This window comes from Cajanus cajan, chromosome 6, assembly GCF_000230855.2.
Source record: "Cajanus cajan strain Asha chromosome 6, NIPB_CcT2T_4, whole genome shotgun sequence".
Taxonomy (NCBI): domain Eukaryota; kingdom Viridiplantae; phylum Streptophyta; class Magnoliopsida; order Fabales; family Fabaceae; genus Cajanus; species Cajanus cajan.
Genome location: NC_138522.1, coordinates 51,662,531 through 51,684,601, shown reverse-complemented (window position 1 = coordinate 51,684,601; position 22,071 = coordinate 51,662,531). Strand labels below are relative to the sequence as shown.

The following is a 22,071-nucleotide window of genomic DNA, read 5'->3' as shown; positions in this document are numbered from 1 at the left end:
CTATTCATGAAAAAATAGTCTTCAACTAGATTTACTAATTAAAAGAAGACACTACAGAAAATATCAGGTTGTCAATAAAAATTAATTATTAATAAAGTTAATGAATATTTCACACAAAAATTAATTATTAATAAATTTATGAATATTTCACACTAATATTAATAACATGATTATTTAAAATATATATATATATATAATTTCTTTTAAATTTTTAAATTTTAAATTATAAATATGTTTTTCAACAAAAAATCTCTTTATGAAGATCAAACTTTAAGTTATATATGATGTTTTAGACATATACTATGTTGCTTTGTGGAAAAATTGAAGATTTTATGGTGTTACTTGTGTGTCATTTTGAAATGGTGGTGAATGTGTGATTACGTTGTAAGTTGAGAACATGTTGTGCAGTGTAGTTAAGTTGTAGTATAGTTAATTAATTTTTTGATACTTAATTGATTATTTGTATATCCTACCCTTGCATGTTTTCTGGTAGTTGGATTGTAATGATTGTGTTTACATGAGAGCATGACCGGAATAAGTTTTAAGGAGTTGATAGTTCTGTGAGTCATGTTGAATGATGGTGTAGTTAAAAATTACTTTTATATAGATGTTGTTTGATTGACAACTTAAAATTTTTATTTTATAATTTATGAACTACTATACATGTGCGTGTGTATGTTTGTAAAGATGTTTTATTTTCCTAATTAATTTACACTTATATATAGTATGATACTTGTATCTAGATGATGTGAAATACTAAAATCCTAAATATTTTAGTTATTTTTGGTTGTTAGTTATTAATTCCATTAAATGTAAAATCATGGTCAATTGTTACATCCACATCCTATTTTAATGTGTATTTTTATTTATTTATTATTATTATTTATGAAAGTGCCCTTGACCCACCCAATGCGACTGATTGATCCACTAGGGCATTGGGGGTGGGTCATGGATTTGAAAACAGCATAACATAATTTCTGTACTCAGAACCTGAAACATTTCCAACTTCCAACCTTTACATTCATTTATGGTTGCATTATTCCAACCAAGTTAATAGTGACACCAAAATCATAAGATTCAAGTAAGGACATGTATTGCCAACACATCATAATTCTCAACTACGCTAACGTCCTCTCTGTGTACGACAGGATGAATTCATACTAATATAGTAATATCAAATTTTGTTGTTTTAATTGCAAAATATGAAATTGATGAACAAGTGCTAGAAAATTCACACTCTGGTTGTTTTAATTAATTGATCAGACAAACTATAATTTAAATATAGTGTGCTTGAATTATTTTTTTTTCATGTAATTAAAAAGTTTAGAATATGTTCCCTTACAAGTTCAAGGAAGATCGCTAATATTAACAAAGAATTAATCATTTATGCATTGTCAATGTAAAGTTTTTTACACTGACAAACAATCATATCTTTTAAATTATTTTATTTTATTTTTAGTTCATTAAATAAGTAAATGACATGACACTATCAAAAGATATGATTAGTTGTCGGTATAAATAAATTTTACACTGACAGTGTATATGTGATTAACTCATTAACAAATATATAATGAAATTTATATATTGTTCGTCAACTAAGAAAATATAGTGGAAGGAAGAATGGGGGAGAACAACACTATTTTAACTCTTTTAAAAATAATAACTTTTCTAAAAAAGGATTTTGATGCTAATTTTGTATTTAATTTTTCTTAAGAAATATGTATTATATTAAAAGACAAATAATATGTTATAGAAAAATTTATTTAAAAAAAATAACATGTATGTAACTCTTTTTTATATGAAAAAAAAGAGAGTATTTAAACCTTAATTTAAAATTGTTGGCGAAAAGGAAAAGAATTATTATGGGTTTGACAATATGAGGGCCCAGCTCCAGCGGGCTGCGGCTACAGCTTATCCAATTAATGCAAAGTCACCCATTGGCGGCTTTTGTAAAGGCCCACCAAATATTTTTTTTAATTATTAAAATTTTTCCTTAAGCATTGTATTTTACTTGTATTTTATTTTTAATAAATATACCACTTAAATGTATATTTATATTTGGTATGATCATGTTTTTCGTTTTTAAAAATTATTATATCTTATTAATTATATGTAACCGCCGTCAAAAACAATAGACGGAAGCATTGATTTTGAATGAATCAATAAATTAACTAAACCTATTTTTATATAAAAATGACTTAATTAATATCGTTATTAAGGAAAATGATTGTTTTAATTGATAGCATTGAATTTATCTTCTTTAAAAATAAAAATAAATAAAAACTCCCAGCTACTTGCTCTACCAATTAATTATTGAATTAAGAATTTACTTTAACGAATAGTTTTTTGTAAAAAAAAAATAATATAAGAAAGATTTTAGATTGATTAATTATTATAAAATATCAAATAATAGTTTTGATTTGGGTTTATAAATCTCTAAAACATACATAAAGTACATTATTTACATGTGAATATATATACTATTTAGTTATATCTTTGGGCATAAAATTATATTAATTTATAACTTAAGTTTTAGACTTAATAAACCTACAAAATCAATTCGTAAAAAAATTATTATTTTTTATTTATATACACTACTTGAATTACATTTTGAATTAATGTGAAATCTCAATCAATAAAATAAATTAGAAAAACAAATGTTAAATATATACTTTTTCATCCATTATTTTTATAATACTTATTATTATTATTATTATTATTTATTTAATAGATTTTATTCATAATTTTATTATATTTAATAAATTTTAATTAATATAAAATACATATTTTTAAATAAGCATGTTAAATAATGTTTTTGCCACCTTTATTTGAAACACGTTTTTCTTTTTCCTTTTTTTTAGCATAAAGAAAGACACTTGTTTTTATTCTCCTTTTGTGGAGTAAAAGCAACCTTAGACGTAGCTTTCAAGTATCAAGCTGAGAAGTCACATCGATGTAAATTTTGATTTTCGAAACAAGCATGCAGTAATATCGAGGTTCTCTCATCTGTGGAGTGGAACTATATTTGGCACAGACAATATTGTTTGATTTCTTCCTCCATTTTTCCTCAAGAAATATATTTTTTAAATAATTCTACATTATTAAACAATTTATTTCCTATTTAAATTTAATTATTTTTAAATTATTTCAAAGGTACTTGTTTTAAAACCCAAAAAATATAAACAACTTGGGATGCTTTTTTTTATATTCTTCTGCAAGTATTTAGAAGATTATTTTTTTTAAAATATAAATATTTTTTTTTTACTAGGAGTTCATGTGTCTTTATTGGTAATAAACTTTTTAGGTGATGACTAAAAGTAAAATTTTGTAAACTTAAGTCTAAAATGAACAATATTATACTAATATGAAAATATATGTATGAGAGAACCCCCAATTTACAAGTGTTGTTAGAGTTTATGATTTTAACCAAATAATCAACTAGGCAAGTATGATGAAATAGGCTATAGATATGGATATTAGAACCTTATGTCAAAAGTCTTCCTAATTGTGAATCCATGTATGAAGAATTTTCCTATTAACATGAAGGTTAAAAAGTGTGTCCTGTTATCGTAAACCAACAATGGAATGACGTGCAAATACTTAGAGAATGATTAAATTTTACGAGCCATTATTGAATTACTAGTGGACTAAAAATATGACTTATGTTGCATAGGAAAGTTAAAACCATGGTCATTTGTTTGGGGAAGAGTTTTTGGAGGAACAATTAGAGTCTCACATCATTAAAATAAAAGGATGAACATGACATGTGTGTTTATGAACACATAATATTTTTATTGGTAAGAGGTCTTTTAAGTGATAACAAAAAATAAAAGCATAAGAGATTAAACTTAAAGTGAATAATATCATACTAATATGAAAACATATTTATGTAGATACCTCATTGCACTACAACTATATCTAGGGATAACAAGTAAAATTGTATCCGTGAGTAATGTTCGAACTTGTTTCGACTTTGACGAAAAATATTTGGTTTGACCAAATACAAGTACGACCAATACATAATTTATTGAATCGAGTATAGAGACGAGGATGAGCATATGCATACACCTCATATTATACTCATATCCGTATCTGCTTTAAAATTTTTAATTTTTTTAATAATTTACTAGACATTTTGTGCAAATCTTGCTTTAATTTAAATTTATTTCAAAATGAAACTTAACTAATATAATTCTGTAATTATTATTTTATGTTAAAAATATTTTTTTTTGTAAAAAATATTTAATTAATTTTGGACAGGTTCAGGTATACTTGATATCCGATAGGAATAAAGATAGGACACAAATTTCATACCCATCGAATATGAAAATGGAGATGGATATAGGATATGAGAATGTGGACAAAAATATTGAAACCCTTACCCGCCTCACCCCGTTGCCATTCATAAATATGTCCCACAAAAAACACTTGCAAACATGATATAACACAGTTGATAAATAATTATATTATTTAATTAAGTATATATGTCAAGGTCTCAATATTTCAATTCCCTACACAAAAGTAATATGTGTCAAATTAGATTTCTAAGTATGTTGAAAAGATAAACAATTTTAGAAAATAAAATCATTTTAAAAAACAATCATATTAGATGCTAGACACATTTGAAAGAAATGACTATATAATCTATTTGTCTCACAGTACCTTTGACTTCCTCTCTTGCTCTTTGATGCCTTTTTTATTTTTCATTCTCCAAACCAGTTGTCTTATTATATTGAGGGGGATGTACCTACAAAAAACATTTTGACGTTCAAGTAACTCACTTGATATAATACATATGAATATGTATTATGAACAATGACTTTATCTTGATGTACAATATCATTTATACTAATTGTGATGAGTCTAAATCCTAATGGACCTTGGTTCAGGATTACCAATTAAGTAACATGTTCTTATTTCGTATTTCATCATGTATTGACTCAGTTATCAATTTCCCTCTTATTAATCAACCTAATCTACCACTCAACATCCCCGATCGCCTAAAGGGTACTAAAGTGCACCGAATAACTTACTTGGAGTGTGTTTGGGTGTCGAGCTTGATCCTTCCTTGTTGGTGGTCATTTAGTGTCCTTAATTGTCTAAGGGGTGCTCAGATGTGTTGAATGACTTACTTTGAGTGCGTTCATCTATTGAGCTTACATGGTCCCTTGACATCATCGATTGCCTAAAGAAGTACTCAAGTGTGCTAAATGGCTTACTTAGAATGCATTTCGATGTTGAGCTTTATCCTTTCTTATTGATGGTCCATTAACATCTTCGATTGTCTAAATGATACTTAAATATGTTGAATGACTTACTTAGAATGTCATTTAAAATGATTTATCCGATTATCGATTGTTCAAGTGTCAGTCAAGTATAATATAATATATTTTTTATTTTTATTATAATATATAATTAGTAGTATTTATTTTTACATTTAAGGTTATATCATGAATTATAATATATAACTTAGAGATGATATTTTGCCGTGTTTTTTTATAGATATTTTGAAAAATATTTATTTATGATAATTTATAATTATGATACCATTTATATTTATAAAAACATTTTAAATTTCAATATTTTATAATATTAAAATATACAATTATCACGTCTAATGTATAAGTTAAAATATTAGTCATTATTAAATTTTAGTATTTTATAAAATAAATATTAATTAAAATATATTTAAACACATTTTTATGTCATTCAAAATTAATTTTATCGAATTTAGTTCATTAAAATTCAAATAAGCCCTCTTTAAATAATTTCTTCAATGTTCGTTTTTTTTTTCCTTTCCATTTGATAAAGAAACCTAACTTATTTTCGTTGGATTCATCTTTATAAAAAAAAAATTCTAATTGTGACTCTATATCTAAGAGAAGAATTTAACTTTGATTTTTAATTAACGAAGTAAAAAAAAAAACTTATATAAACAACTTTTAGTCTTTCCAATAATTTGGTATTTGGTGATAACTTTCCAATCAAACAAAGAAAAATACAATGTCGCCTTTTGTTGTACGGGGACTCCAATGCTTGCAGGCAATGACATCTTTCATTAACTTTTTTTTCTTCTTTTCTTTAATTTTTTAGGATGTTTGATTAATATACGAAAAATGAAAATGAAAATTACATTTCTGCTGGGGCTGGAGAAATCTGCCGGAGTCCCAAAAACTTAAAAAAAAAAAAAACTTAATTTACTTATATATAAATTTAAATTAATTACATAGTAAATTATTAATTATATTTTAATGTAATAATATATAGAATTAATAAGAAGAGAGCAAATTATTTCAAGAATAACTTTAAAATTCATTCATACCCTTCAAAAGCATGCAATTTGTCCACATTTGGCATCTTTCAGAAGAAAATTTAGAGGGAATCAGATCATATACCAAGACAATGGTAGAGGTTGACTAACTTGATATTTTTTATAATAAAAAATAGTGTGTAATAACTTCAATGAGGCCAAACTTAGTCTTCAAATATCTATTTCAATTTCATCATCAGATTTAAAAATTAATTATGTTTTAATTATACTATTATTTTGAGTTTAATAATTATGATGTAGAAAAATTATATAATCAACTATCAATCAATAAAAAGTTATTAAATTTCAATATAATTAAAATTATATTGAATGAATAAATTTTAATTTTATTTTTATATTTTTCCAATCTCTAAAATTTGAAATATTTATTTTTGATCTTTATAAAATGAGTAAAATACTATTTTGTCACATCATCCAAAATTTGCAACAACTGTATTTTTGGTCAATAAATCATATTTATTTTGGAGATCTAGAAAAAGAAAAAAGTTATTATATGCCAATATATTGTACCAGAAACATCAGTAGTTACTGCTTATGATGATCATTGACCTTTCATTAAAATGATTATATATATAATTAGTTGACACGTGTTATATATTAATAAGAATTAAAAATAATAATTTTATATATACTTTCTGTGTACTCTTTTAGTCTTTTATAAGAAAAAAAAAATCACACATATTAAGAAATCAATTAATTACATTAAAGTTTACTAATCTCATAATATGTTTCTTAAACTGCCCATGAAAAAGGTGAAACTAAAGAATCATACATTAAATAAAGTATGTTACAAGAAAAATATCATTAAATACAGTAAAAAAATTGTAGAAGTTTGTATATATTTAAGAAATTTTTTATATTATAAAAGATAACGAAAAGTGTAAAAGATAATGGAGAGTGTAACTTTTTGAGAGATAAAAATAAAAATAAAATCAAAGATTAAAATTATAGGAAGTAGGCATGGTAACGGGGTGGGGGCGAGTTTTACATTCCCCGCCTCGCTTCTGCAAATTTAAACTGCTTCCGATACCTATTGAGGGTAAAATTTGGATACTCATTCCCGTCTCTGGCGGGGTTCGGGTTTCCTCGCTCCGCCCCTGCTTTCACTCTTATTTTTTTCTTTTTTCTTTTAAATAAATATGAACAAATTTAAAAAAAAATAAAAGAAAAATAAAATAATATAAATTTTTACATATAAATATTTCTAATTTTGATTTATATATATAAAAATAATTTTTTTTTAATTATATTATTAAACGGGACGAGGACGTAGGTAAGGGCGGGGTGAGTATTAACATTCCCGTTCCTACCTCCACTCCCGATTTTATCAATCGGGAAAACTCGAACCCGAATATGATAAACACAAATTTTTCTCGTCCAAATCGGGATGGGTTCGGGCAGGTACTCAGGGCTGGTTAGATTGACATGTCTAATAGGAAGTAAAAATGGAGTGTTAAGATTTTGAGGGCAGTGTTTATGTTTTCCCGTGATAGCAATTTCCAGAGAATGCGCAAAGACATGACTCGTGATTGTGGCTCCAAAGCTTTGCAATTTGATGTCTTGTGTGTTGTGTCCCTCATGAAATAACTTGTCACTTGGCAAAATATATAACATAGATGAAGCATATGATCCATAATTCAGAAAGCAAAAACATTTTTTCATTTATTAGAGAATCTGCTAAGTAAAATAAGGTTCATTAGAAAATATGTTTGGTACCAAAAAGGAACAATAATTGATAATTTGAAAGCATGAGAATGACTTCAATATACATTAGCAAGTGCCAACACAAATACAATGATGTATGCAACTGAAGTTCATTTCATGGTTCAGATGACCTCATATGTATCACTGCACGACTAAACAAATTCATCGTACGTAACCTCAATCTTATAATCATGATATATACTTAAAATATATCTTAAAATAACACTTCACATTTTAAAATAATATCATAATCTTGAATTCATTAACGACCCATCTAAATAGATAACCCTGAAGATCATTTGTACTACTAAAGCACATGATGGCTTATGTGATGATTCTGCCTCAAACAAAATACCAAGTAAATGTCCACACCACAAAATATATCAATTTATAATGTCTGGTACCTTAGATTAGGACACCCTTCATCCTAATATTATTAAAAAAGAAAAAACTCATTCTCTTGGATTCCCCAATCTCACTCATCTGTATGATATTTGTCATTTTTTCAAACCAAAGAAATTATCTTTTCCAAATAGTTGTTTTCTTTCCCACATTCTTAATATAATTCACATGTATATTTGGGATCTTATGTAAAATGTTTAATAATTTGTATTCAAACAAACTTTAATAATATCTTATTAATATGTGTGTGATTATTGAAAAAGAGTCTTTATTTCTTACACACACGTGCACACACGCGCGCAAGCATACACACGCACACGCACATGCATGTACACATACATGCACGCACACACACTCTTGTTTAATAAATTTTTTTGTTCACTTGAATTTTTTTAATAGTCCTAATTTGTGAACTATTTATCTGTATATCATCTTTAAACGTGGGATTGAGTCAATTTTAATTTTACAAAACATTTTTAACTGTTATCTTAAGTTTTTTTTAAGCAAGGTAAGAAAAACTAATTAATAAAAAAAGAGAATAATAATTTGACAAAACTAATCTTATTATTAATCATATTTACTAAAAATAATGTAACACAACGAAATATTTTTAAAAGAATATTATTAAAATTGTTTAATAAATTCTTTTGTTCACTTAAATTTTTTTAATAGTCATAATTTGTGAACTATTTATTTGTATATCATCTTTAAACGTGGGATTGAGTCAATTTTAATTTTGCAAAACATTTTTAACTGTTATCTTAGGTTTCTTTTAAGCCAGGTAAGAAAAACTAATTAATAAAAAAAAAGAATAATAATTTGACAAAACTAATCTTATTATTAGTCATATTTACTAAAAATAATGTAACGCAACGACAAATTTTTAAAAGAATAATATTAAAAATATAAATAAAAAATTAGTAATTAATATTAACTTCGATCCTTATTGTAAGTAACATAAAAATAAATAATGAAAATGATTTTATTATAAATTTAAATTTATTTCAAATATATTATTTTCTTTAAATTATTGTTATAGTTAATGTTAGTTATAAGTGAATACATAAAAAATAAAATTAACAATAAATAAAAGATATAAAAAATTAATCTTAAATAATTTTAAAATTAATGATTTTCGTTTATAATTAATTTTTTTCTTTAATTTATTACTTATAATTAACATCATAATATTATATTGAAAATTTAAAATAAAAATTATTTTTAAACTAAAATTTCTTTCTTACCCACGAGATTTATTGTGGGGAGGAGGAAGTATTAATTTTGTAAATTGGTGTGTAAAGAGGGAGTGGGAGAGAAATATGATTTTCCAAAAGATGTTAGTGGCCTGCTATCATTATCTCATTATATCATCGTTCGTGTGTGCAATAAAGATGTTAGTGATGTCACATATAAACCTTGACTTTTTAGTAACACATTTCAATAATGATATTTTTATATTGAATACATATATTATTATTGATTGTGAACTATAGTATAATACCTTTCTTTCTGCATTCATCTCAACTCAGCCTGATGCAACTACAATGCAATAAATAGTTCATATATATCTCTCTACCAATTTATCATATATATACACATAAATTATTAGCCACTTGGTTCTACTTCTACAAGCATTTTTCCTCCAATCTCAGTGCCCATTGATATTTTAAGTTTTTAAAAACAAACCAAATCACTGTTTATATGTGTCGATTGATAATAACAATGTTCATATTATTGATATATTTTAATTCAATTATTTTTCAATGGTGCTAACATTGTTGGATAATTTATTTATCTCATTACATTTAGTAAAAAAGTAAAAAATAATTAATAACCAATAAATATTAGATAAAAGAGAACCTTTTGATTTTATCGTAAATGATAATGGCAAGGAATTCAACAAAATAAAATAAAATGATGAAGGAAGAAAAAAATGTTATTTACTTTGGTTATAATCATTATATAAAAAAGAAAAGAAAAAATATTTTTAAATTTGTTATTATTAATAATATATGGTAAATTATTCTATTAGTTTTGATGCTTCATTTGTTTGTATGTAGGACTTATAAAATAAGTATAAAAAAATGTGAAACCTACTTGAACATTTTTCATTTTCCTTTTACCGACCATTCTTTTTAAAAAAATGGTTTAAATATATATATTTTTTTAAATTGCGTTTAGTTTTTTGTTTATAAAAAAGTAATTATTTTTGTACCTTAATTTAAATAATATATTTTTAGTCTTTAATGATAATATTTTATGATTATTTTAGTTTTCTTAATAAAAAAATTAAATTAACTATTTTAAAATAAAAAATAATAACTTTTAAAGTCAGTATATCGATAAAAAAAATTTTGTCTTTCGTGTCATGATCTTTTGTTCATGAAGAAAATTTTTAGAAAATAAAATTAAATAAAGATTGTTTAAGAATTAAAAAAATTTAACAAAAGCTGAAAACTTAAAATATATTTAATCCATATTTATTGATAAAATGTAAAAATGTGAAAATATAGGTGAAACCTATTTATAGAGATGTTAGGTGAATGAAGTTTAATACTTATAAAGGGATATTTGTTTTGAGATATAATTGTATTCTTGAAAATCTCATTTCCAGGAGTACTATACCCATAAATGCTATTTTCATTAATATGTTTGTTTAGCATTATTAAATTTAGATTTTTTTATTTAATAAAAAGTGAAAATTAGTGAAGAAATGTGAAATGAAAAATATATACGGAATAATGAGTTATTTTTAGAAATCATTACATATATCAATTAATAACGGTGATATATCACAAAAAAAATTTATAGTGGAGAGATGAATATTGATAATTTGATTTCAAAATTCAGAAAAATAAGATAAATCATGATTTAAAAAATAAAAAAATTAAAGAAATTAAAGATGAAGAAGAGAAAGTTAAAAATAATCCTAATTTATGATCTCAAATTAACACTTATAAAAATTTATATTGAGAGAAAAAAAATAATATATTGCACTTTTATCTTTATATTTAATATTATTAATTTATTTTCCTAAAATTATGGGTATATTTTTGTTAGCTAGTAGGAAAATAATTATTCATTAATTTTTCACAATTAATTTATTTTCTCTAATATATTTTTATATAATTTAATTATATATATATATATATATATATATAGGAGGGTTCAAACGACACCGGTGTAACTTTTAATAAGTGTTACACCATTCAATAACTTTATATTAAATGTGAATTTTGAAAATCCAACCGTTAGATTGAAAGTTCATATCTCTTAGATCGTATATATCAAATTTTATATTAATATAAGATGATTTGATACTTCATTCTCATAAACAAAATTGACGTAATATATACATTTCAAAATATACTAAAATATGAATACTTTGATTACTTTCAAGTTGTTGTTCAATTTTAACAAAATTTGACATATATGATCTAAGAGATATGAATTTTCAATCTAACGGTTAGATTTTCAAAATTCGCATTTAATATAAAGTTATTAAGCGGTGTAACACTTAGTAAAAGTTACACCAGTGTCATTTGAACCCTCCTTATATATATATATATATATTTATATTATATAAATTAAATAATTTTTTTGTCTTTCCAACAATAGGGTTTTGGACGGTTGTCCCACTACGCTGTGCTCAAAGCCACCATTGATACCCATCATTTATCATAGGAATAAGAAACATGTAAAATATGAAAGTTTTACATTATTGACAATAAAACACATAAAGAAATATCTTTTTGTATTCTTATAAAATTCTAATAAATATGAGAATAAATATTTCGACAAAACATAATTACAGTTATTTAAATATAATTAATATTATTTTTCAATCAAAATTTAAGTTTAATCATATAAGTATATATCAATGAAGTTTGTATTAAATATAGACTCTCCGATTCTGATTAAAAAAAAACCTAAATATATCTTAAAAAATTGTATCTAAGTGCGTGTTTGGTAATATGTTTGAGATCCACATTTTTCCCTATTTTTAACGCAGCAAAAACAATTAATAGTTGCTTCTCAAAATCACGTCCAAGTTTTCAAACGTAAAAGCAAACAGACTATAAGTCTTATGGGATGAGGGAAGCTCCAAGTTCAAATATGAAAAAGAAGAAGATATTTTTGAGGCTAAAATAGTCTTACGTGGCTTGAATCGAACTAAATTAAAAGTTCCAAGTTGGGAAAAAAAGAAAGGCATATATTTAGATTAGGCGACATAATACTTTTTTTTTCTTTGAAATATTCATCGCTGATAATAATGATTAATTTTCTTGTTATGTTAGAGACACTTTAAAAAATAAAATTTGAACCTTTTATTTTATTTAAGTGTGAATTAACTTCTATCACTAAAATCACACGCTTGAAATTATTAGAAAACATAATATAAAAAATAATGGATGATTAGAAAATAAGAAGTGCAGAGTGCAGTTAGCAATAAAGAAGAGATAGAAATAGAATGTAACGTAAAGAGATCCAAGTAACTCCCCAACCCAACCCAAATTGGACCATGATTAGTTTAGTTTTAGTTAGACTTAGATTAATCATCTCTCTCTCCAAGAAAGGAAGAACAAAATCTGACAAAAGTCACAACAAGTTTATCATCATTACATTAACACCAACAACAACAACATTACATATATACCCACACACACAGGACAGCATAACAGAGACAGACATGTGCCCATAAAAATGAACAATTGCCAACAAACAAAGAACCTTTTGCTTTTTTATTTCTCTCTCTCTCTCTGCGTCGCTCAGATGATGGCTTTGTCATGGCGATGCTGAGAATGGCCATGCCTCACAATGCCAACAACACTTCCAACCATCAATTCGTGCTCCATGACTTTCTCGGCATGAAGTCCGCCGCTGATTCCCCCAAAACCGCCGATGTCAGGCTGCCGGAGCCCTCCGCTTCCGCCTCCTCCGCCGGAGCACGTGGCCCCTTCTCCTCCACCTCTGACATCGCTTCCGGTCAGTTCACTCATGTTCCTGTGCTATGCTACTTTACTTCAACCCCTTTGCTCTTTCACTTTTCAGTTTTTTGTAATCAAAAGAATAAAAAGGCAAAAAATTTATAAAAAAATGATTTTTTTTAAGGGGCATTATTATTATTATTATTATTATTATTATGACCCTTTGCCCTTGAAGCTTTGCTTTGGTTAGCAATTTAGCATTGAATCTCATCCAGTGATGTTCTCTACCATCTCTTTCTCTTTTGGTTTTGTGGGGTACCTTTCTGATGGATTAGTTCAGTGAGTGAGGTAAGTGTTGGGTTAAGTTGCTTCTGTTGTCTTTGTTTCCTTCATAGGTGATATGTTTTCTTTACCCCTTTTTTTTTCTCTTGAGCTTTTGTTTCTTCGTTCTCTAACGGCTTTAACTCTTTATCAGCTAGTGTGTTTTTAGTTTGTGGGTTTTCCTTTTTCTTCTGGTGTCTGAGTATGTTGTAGGGTTTTTCAGCTGTCTCTTTTGTTTTGCTGTTGGGTCTTTGACTTGATTCTTCGTTTCTCTCTTCTACAATACAATTTTATATGCTGAAATTTTCTTTGGTTTTCAGTAGAAAACTGTTATGTTCAGTCAACATTTGTGCATTGGGCAATAATGATGGTATGGGGTTTTAGGATTTAATCACAGTTATGGTTGTTGTGTTGTCTCTATTTTCTTTTCTTACCTTTTTCATCTATAAATTGCCATTCTTAGTGGATTTTTTTTTTAGTTGAAAATGCAAACTATTTATGGAAGTTTCTATTAACTTTTAAGGGTTTTGGTTTCTATGAATGTAATGTTTTTCCCCTCATCAATTTGGTAGAGAAACAGGTAGGAAATCATCTAGAGGGAGTTCCATTCTATGGCCCGAGGAGTGATTTTTCTGGCACTGAGATAAGTAACAGATTAGTGGGAAGCAAGAGAAGTAATTCTGATTCCACTTTTATGGGTTCCTCCAGAGATGCCTTCCAAATGGTCCCTGATTCCTTTCAAAACTCACATTTGATGAAGGTTGCTTTGAATCGTCGCTTAAATATTCTTCTCCAATGTTCTCATTGACAAAAAAGGAAAAACACCTTTGCTTTTGTCTTCTTTCATTTGATATCTCGAGTTCTGATTTTACACAGGTCCTTCGGAATGCAGCTGGAGGAGAGAGGTCTAGGAGACCCAATGACGATGAAGTGTTACTTGGTATGCAGTCAATGAAGCCATCTTCTTCCCAGATATTTCAGCCTCCCACAAGCACTAAGATTGATGCGAATAAGTGGGAGCGATCCATTCTCATGAATGTTGGCCCATCCATGCAGCATCCGCCGCGTGGAGGGCAATTGGCGCCTTTTGTGCACCAAATGGCTTCGAGCAAGATTAGGGATACCAATGCTGGTCCTTCATTCATCTCTCAGTCAGCTGCTGATGAAGGATCTAGAACTGGAATCAAGGGCCCTGGAATTTTAAGTTCTATGAATACAAATGCTACAGCCACTGAGAAAGCTTCATCTGCAGTGCTGCTTGGTGGCTGCAGGCCGAAGCCTGTAACTAATATAATAGAGTCATCCACACCTCCAAGGTAAGTCTTTCTTATAGAGACAGTTTTTCATGTCCCCTTGATTCCTTTATTTTTTTTTTTTTTTTGCTCCCTTTACGTTGGAAAAAGGAGAAGTTGCTTGACTTTATGCATTTGGTGTTGACAGCAGTCAACATGGGCTAACATCTGCCAGTCGCCAGATGACTATTTTTTATGGAGGCCAAGCTCATGTTTTTGATGATGTTCACCCTCATAAGGTTTGACATCTATTGTTAGTATTACATATTTGTTTACTGCGTTTAGTGAAATAACAATAATAACCTTATCCCACCAGGTAAGGTTAGCTATATGGGTTACATGATGTGATTGGGTTCGGTTAAAAACCAAATTTCAAGGGATATTGTTTGTGGAATCACCAAGAGATCTCTTTTAATAATTTCCTCTGATGTCCTATATGGTCTCCCCCTACCCCTTTTCACTAGAATAAAAACCACAAATCTATTTTTCTAATTAGTGCATCCAATAGCCTTCTTTGCATGTGTTCAAATTACCTTAAACAATTTTCTATTAATTTTTTCCTTGATAGGTGTCACAGCAATAGATCTTTGTATCCAATCATTTTGTATTTTATCTTTTCTTGTGTGGTTGCACATCCATGTTTACATATTCATTTGTTACTCTAATTTTTTTTTGTCATTCCTTTTAAAGCCCAACTTCCCTTTGATCTTGATAGTTACCCTGTGGCCTCTTGGGGGGCTTCCTTAGTTGCAGCCTCAAGGATAGTGGTTTAGTCCCACATTGATTAGAGATATGGCTTAAATGGAGTTCATAGAACTTGACAATCTTTACTTTACAAGCTGATTTTGAGGGGTTGAGTTAGGCTCTTAAATCAAAATTCTAACTTTTTTTTCTATTTTAACCTCTGAGGTTATATATTGTGTCATGTGTGTGATGTTTTCATTAATTTCTATATCATTTTTTAATATTGATCTCAGATATATTGGTTTTAGAACCTATGGCATGACTTTTCCTTTTTTTTTTTTTAATTTTTTTTTACCTCTAAATGTTCTTCTTGTTGCTTGCTAAAATTGTATTGCATATACTCTGTCTTACTCATCAAGTGAAAGCCTTTTGATTCTAATGTCTGTTTCCAATGTTCAAGATTAGAGTTAGCCTCTTCTCCTGATTCCTTGATCAAAACCATTGTACAGTGAAATAAGGCCTGCAATTAGTTTGCAGTTGTGAATCATCACATGAAACAATTTGTTACATAAAATAGTTTGTGATTGTTAGAGGTAATACTAATACCTTAAGCTTTTGGGAATGTTTGTTCATGACATGATATTAGGGCCTCTATGACTTATTGGGAGTTTGATCCTTGCTGCCCTCACTCTTCTAATAAAAGGTTGAATTCCAGCACAAGGTTGGTAGGTTTGTGCATTCCATGCTTCAGCTCACAAGGTTCTTGTGTGGGATAAGTTTCAGAGGTGTAATATATATCCATTCAACTGTCTTCACCTAATAGTTTAAGCTTTTGGGACTGTTAGTTTATGACAATGCTTTACTCATTGGGGGTGATTTAAAGTCACTCTTGGTAAGAGTATGGGATCATATTTTCTTAAAGCCATATGTGGTCGGAAAGTTTTAAGTGCTCATTGGAACTTGTACTATCATTCTGATTTAGTTGAGAAACATGTATTGATGATATTAGGAGTTGATTTTCATGCCACACTTATGTTGTAGTTTCTACAACTTATTTTACCAAGTCATTGCACAATCTGCCGTTATTTTTGGACCTATATTTGTGGATAGATAGGACTTCTTAGCAACCAATAACTATGCTGAACCAATAATACGAGCCTTAACAAAATCCATGTTAGTTCAACATGTTATGGTGTCGTGATGAATTTGGAAAAGTCTTAGTTCTTGCTAGTTGCTATGCTTTTGCTTAAGAAAATTCCACTGACAATCATTCCATCAAGTCTCTTCTTCCATGGTTACCAGCTCTTTATGCTAATGATTATCTATTGCTAAGCCGTCTATCTAGGAATTCTCATCTCTTTGATATGTCTAGCATCCCTGAGTTGCCTTTCCACCCATGTTTTATGGAACCCCTATTATATTTTCCATTAAAGGGTTGATTTGTAACAAGATCAAAGCTTTGTGAGCTATAGCACAAGGGAGTGTTTTAGAATATATGAAAAATATTTCCTAATATCAATATTATATCTTATTTAAGATTATCTGCTGCAATATCTTAGGATCGATTTCCATATTCTTACATTTTATTTTTAGTTTCCTTATTTAGTTAGGATTTGAAATCTAGTCCAAGTGTAAATAGGTATTGATGTTTGTCTTTTGTAACATATGTAATGAGTAAACGACCACGTTATCCTTGAAAGTGATGCGTTGTCACATCTGTCCCTGAATTAAAAGAATGTTAAATAAGTTTGTAACCTTAACTAATTGATGTCATTTTGGTCCTTAAATGTATATTAATTAGGGCTGTTCAAAGAGTTGAACTAAACTAAACTAAACTAAACTAAAATTGTAGTTTGATTAAACTGAATTGAACTAAAAAATAGTTCCAAAAAATTGAACTAAACTATTTTATATTAATAATGAGAATTCAGTTTTATTAACAATTTGGTCTAACAAACTACTTTTTAGAAAATAATTTTAGATTTATAAAATTGAGCATAAAAATCATTTTAGTTCAATTTTTATAAAAATAATTTAGTTTTTTCTAGTTTAATCCAATTTAATTATTTATTAGTTTAGTTCTAATTAATTATTTAGAACATTTCCTAATTATAACTTTTTTTTAATTTTTTTTTTTATAATTAAAGTGCACTAAACTACTTTTTATAATAGTTTAGTTTTTAAAAACTAAACTTAAAATATAGTTTAGTTTAGTTTTCACAATAGTTTAGTTTAATATAGTTTTTTGAACACCCCTAATATTAATTAATATTATTACTTTAGTTACAATGTGATTGTCAATTTGCACTTCAAGAAACTTTTTATTTTATTTATTTATTTATTTATTTATTTATTATTATTATTATTATTTTTAATTTCCTTCAATTCAATCCAAAAGACTTATGCATGAGACAGAATGTTAAAGATTTAAGATAGTATGAAACCATTCATGTGCCTTCACATAATAGCTTAAGCTTTTGAGGTACTTGGTTCTTAACAATATGCTCTGTCCTTAAATGATATGTTAGCAGCAATGTGATGCAACTCTGGGATCTCATTGATTGCCTTGAGTTCCAAAATTTGTTTGCATTTACTACTGTTTGCATCAATTTTCTCTTCTGGGATCCCCATATAATATGGATTAATTCAACCGAGCAAACTTGTGTGTTTTATGCTTAGCTTCTATAAATCTATATTCATTTACAGATATATTGTTATTACGCTGATGTGATTGGTAAGTTTTTGTTTAAAACTAGTTAAGCAGATACTTTAATTCATAAGGCTAGATAGATGCATGCACTTTTTATACCCATCTTCACTTCAGAGGATCCGAGTCTGTGAGTATGTGTGTAATCATTGCCTTGTCTTTGAATGGGATTAAGTGGTGGTTTTTACTCATGTTTATGATAGGTATCATAAAACTACAACCAAATAATGTAGGTATGATACAGCTCACCGAGTTTGGAATCAAATAAAACTAGTTTATGATAACTAAATGCTCTGTGAACATTGTGGGGCACAATGCTTCCTATTTCTGAGTGGAAAAAGGGGGGCGGGGGGAACTGTAGTTGCCATCAGTTTATCTGTCAATTAGGCATTTCTATAACATGAAAGAGATATCTGCTGGCAGTCCTTTGAATTGCTGCGTCTTACTTGATACACCTTATTAATTCTGAATTGTTGGTTATTGTTTCTCAATGTGATTGTTTTGCTCTAGTACATTTTGGAGAATCAGAAACTTTCTTGTTTGTTTTAACATTAAAATCAAATTAGTGTTACAGATGGGTTGAATTGGGTCTATCTGATTTGATGAATTTAGATTGGGTTGGATTGGTGTTCATAATTTTTTGAAAAATAACTTGATGTAAGGGTTACATATACTTAAATTTTGTATTTATTAAAAATATTTTATAAAAAAAAATAAAAAATAAAATTAAAGAGAGTAAAAATTTCAGATTATATACATATTTACAAATATCTTTTCAATCGTATCAGTAAAAGGGCCAAGTCTGTTTTCATGGTTTCTCCTAATGCTTTCCTAGGTCTTCCTCCGTCCAGTTAGCATATTAGCTAAGTTTGAATATAAAGTATGTGCAAGCTTTGATATTCATGCAAGTTTTCAAGAGCATGTTGGTTGACTTGTGGCCTTCTAAGCCTCACAAGTTATAGACTGTCTTTTATTTTTGACTCTATTGGGTCATTCCACTGATCTGAAATTTATATGCATGCAAAATAAGCAGGGTGGTTTTATATTTCGTGTTTTATCATGACTTCTGCATGCTCTCTGGTGCATTCAGGCAGATGTTATAATGGCTTTGGCTGGTTCAAATGGTGGATCTTGGTCCACTGCATTCTCACCTAAATCTGCTGCAAAGATGGTTAGTGACGGTAACTTGCACACCGGAGAAAATGAAACAGGTGTAGTGAGTAATGTGGCGTTCCCACACGAGCTTCATGGAAAATTGTCTATTACTGGCAGTTCTAGCCATGCCGTCGGGCCCGGTGATCGAGTGTCTACTCCAGCAGGTAATCCTCAATCATAGTACCTGGTTTGGTTGTTCTACTTTCTATTTTGTCATATCATACCTCCCAACATAAAAATATAAGATCTTTTGCCCCACAACAATAAGAGATTACTGAACCTTCCTGAGTCATTCTTCTGTTGACCTTATAGGCATTGCTTTCTAAATTCAGTAGAATATCTACCTATCACATTCTCTTATAGACCTTGCTTAAACCAACTCAAAATGTTTTCATGATTTTGGTTGTGACAGATCTATAGGAATAAGCTTCTGTTCTTAAGGTCAAAGTTTCATATCTTTTAAGGAAATATATATGGTGGTCCAGAATCCATCAGTGATCCGACATTTATAGCCATTGGATATAATGATGTAAAATTTTAAAAACTTTAAATGATATTAAAATGATTCATTAATCAATAAAAATAAGTGGACCATGGGTGGTCCAAAACTCTAGTGGACCACCCTATAGATATAACAACTCATCTTTGGAACTATTCAATTTGTGATTGATTGACATTGTTGAATAACTGGTCATAGGGGCACACCAAGGAAGCGTTTTTGCGAAAGATACTAGAAATCCAGTCCAACCACCAGATCCGAGTTCTGAAGACAAAAGAGCACAGTGATAGAGTTTGAGGATTAAAGGTTGTGTTTGTGTTCCTATTTATTGAAAGGCTTAAGGGCTTTCTCTTATTCTGAGTTCCATTGGGGTATCATCCATTTGTCAAATTTTCTTCTTATCTTTCAACCCCCAAAAAGAATTTGGTTTCTACCCTCCCTTCTTATCTTTCATTGTTGGAAATATCTATATTGCAGTTTAGTCAAATTATTGGGGAAAGTAGCTCTTTTGTAGGAATAACTTATATGAAAGCTGAGCTTTGCGATTTCAGTCTTATGCGTCCATTTATTAAAAGATACCAGAAGATGATAGAGATGATGAGAGGAGGGGAAATTTTTATTCTAATAAGAATTCTGATTTTTAACTTTATAACTACTGTAACCAAAATTATTTAACTTTATCACTAACTGCAGGGTGAGAAAATGAGCATCCTAACTGTTGTTTTTCTAATTTTTATTGAATGGGGTGTGACCTGAGGAGTGACAAATTTGTAAAGTGAAAAATAAGAGTAACAAATATGTAAAAGTGAAAAATAAAAGTACATTTACTTTTTAATTTAAACTATTAAGTTGCATGATAATTTATTTCAAATCAAAACTGAATGTATTGTTTATCTTTTTTACTCTAGTAACTTTGAATAACTTGATAAGCCAATTTTAATTTATTTATGTACAATAATTGTGTTGAGGTTAGAACAATGGTTGATGATGTGTTATTTATTCATTATGTGAAGCACACAAGTCACCTCAATGGCTGGCTCAAATCTACCAACAATACCGGTTAATGATTAGATTTTGTAATGACCTTATCTAAAGAAAGAAAAAAAAAAGATTGGATTTGTTATCTCCTGAAACTGATTAAATTCACCTTCAATGCCAATGACACGCATTTTCCTTTTCCTTTTTATGTTTTGGAATATGTGAATGTCTGTATGATTCTAATCTAGTTTCCAAACATGCTTAAAAGCGTATTTGTCTGTGCTTTATTTAATGTTTTTAATTTGTATGTTTTCTTATAATTTCAAAAGATTCTTAGAGATTGAAGGTTTTTTTTCTTCCACTATTAGGAGCAAGTCCAACCCTGAATCACATGGCTTTGCTTGCATAACGCGATCTATATGGTTGTCGTAGATGATATCTCGTGTTCAGAATCAGAAATCTAGTGGAGGAAAGAAAATGAATAGAAAAATGTTAATTTAAGCATAAAATTTATGCATATACAATTCTCTTTATAAATTTAAAAGTTTAAATTTGATGAATTGAATAATCTTTTAAACTAATATTCAATGATATGTTGACATGTTAAGAAATTTCTAAATAATAAATTCAATATATTGATGTAGTGATTAGACACCATGATTTCATGGAAATGATTTATTTAACAGATCCCTCTGGTTGATTCTTGTGTGTGAATTTTTTGACTAGTAATAATTTCAATACTGTAAACTAAATTAATTTTTGATTCAATAAGTTAAAAATACTTGTGGCAAAACTAAAAGTTCTTAAATAATATGTGTGATAATTAAATTTAGACTAAATTATACTTTTGGTATCTTTATTTTTATTAATTCATAATTTTGGTTCCTCTATTTTAAAATAAAGACATTTAGTTTATTTAATTTTAAAAATACAGAATTTTGATCTCTCATCACATTAATATCTAGTAATAGTTAAATTTTAACTTTTATTCATACTTAAGTAATATAATATTTGATATTTAAAAATAATTTTTAAAAAAAAAATATAAATAAGATTTTATTAATAAAATA

The 22,071-nt window shown here is 27.9% G+C and overlaps 1 protein-coding gene across 3 annotated transcripts; it reads left to right on the top strand.

Moving 5' to 3' along the window:
- The first annotated feature begins 13,015 nt into the window (after positions 1 to 13,015).
- TIFY8 (TIFY domain protein 8) lies at positions 13,016 to 20,675 on the top strand. Of its 3 annotated transcripts, none has more exons than XM_083077567.1 (6): positions 13,016 to 13,423; positions 14,267 to 14,446; positions 14,563 to 15,002; positions 15,127 to 15,217; positions 19,460 to 19,688; positions 20,222 to 20,675. In XM_083077567.1, the coding sequence occupies exons 1-6, from the start codon at positions 13,340 to 13,342 to the stop codon at positions 20,308 to 20,310; spliced, it is 1,113 nt and encodes a 370-aa protein (XP_082933693.1). In that variant the 5' UTR covers positions 13,016 to 13,339; the 3' UTR covers positions 20,311 to 20,675. The 3 variants fall into 3 exon arrangements, with proteins under 3 accessions (XP_082933693.1, XP_020202972.2, XP_020202973.2); XM_020347383.3 differs by having other exon boundaries at positions 13,018 to 13,423; positions 14,259 to 14,446; XM_020347384.3 differs by having other exon boundaries at positions 13,020 to 13,423; positions 14,259 to 14,446; positions 15,130 to 15,217.
- Positions 20,676 to 22,071: the final 1,396 nt, after the last annotated feature.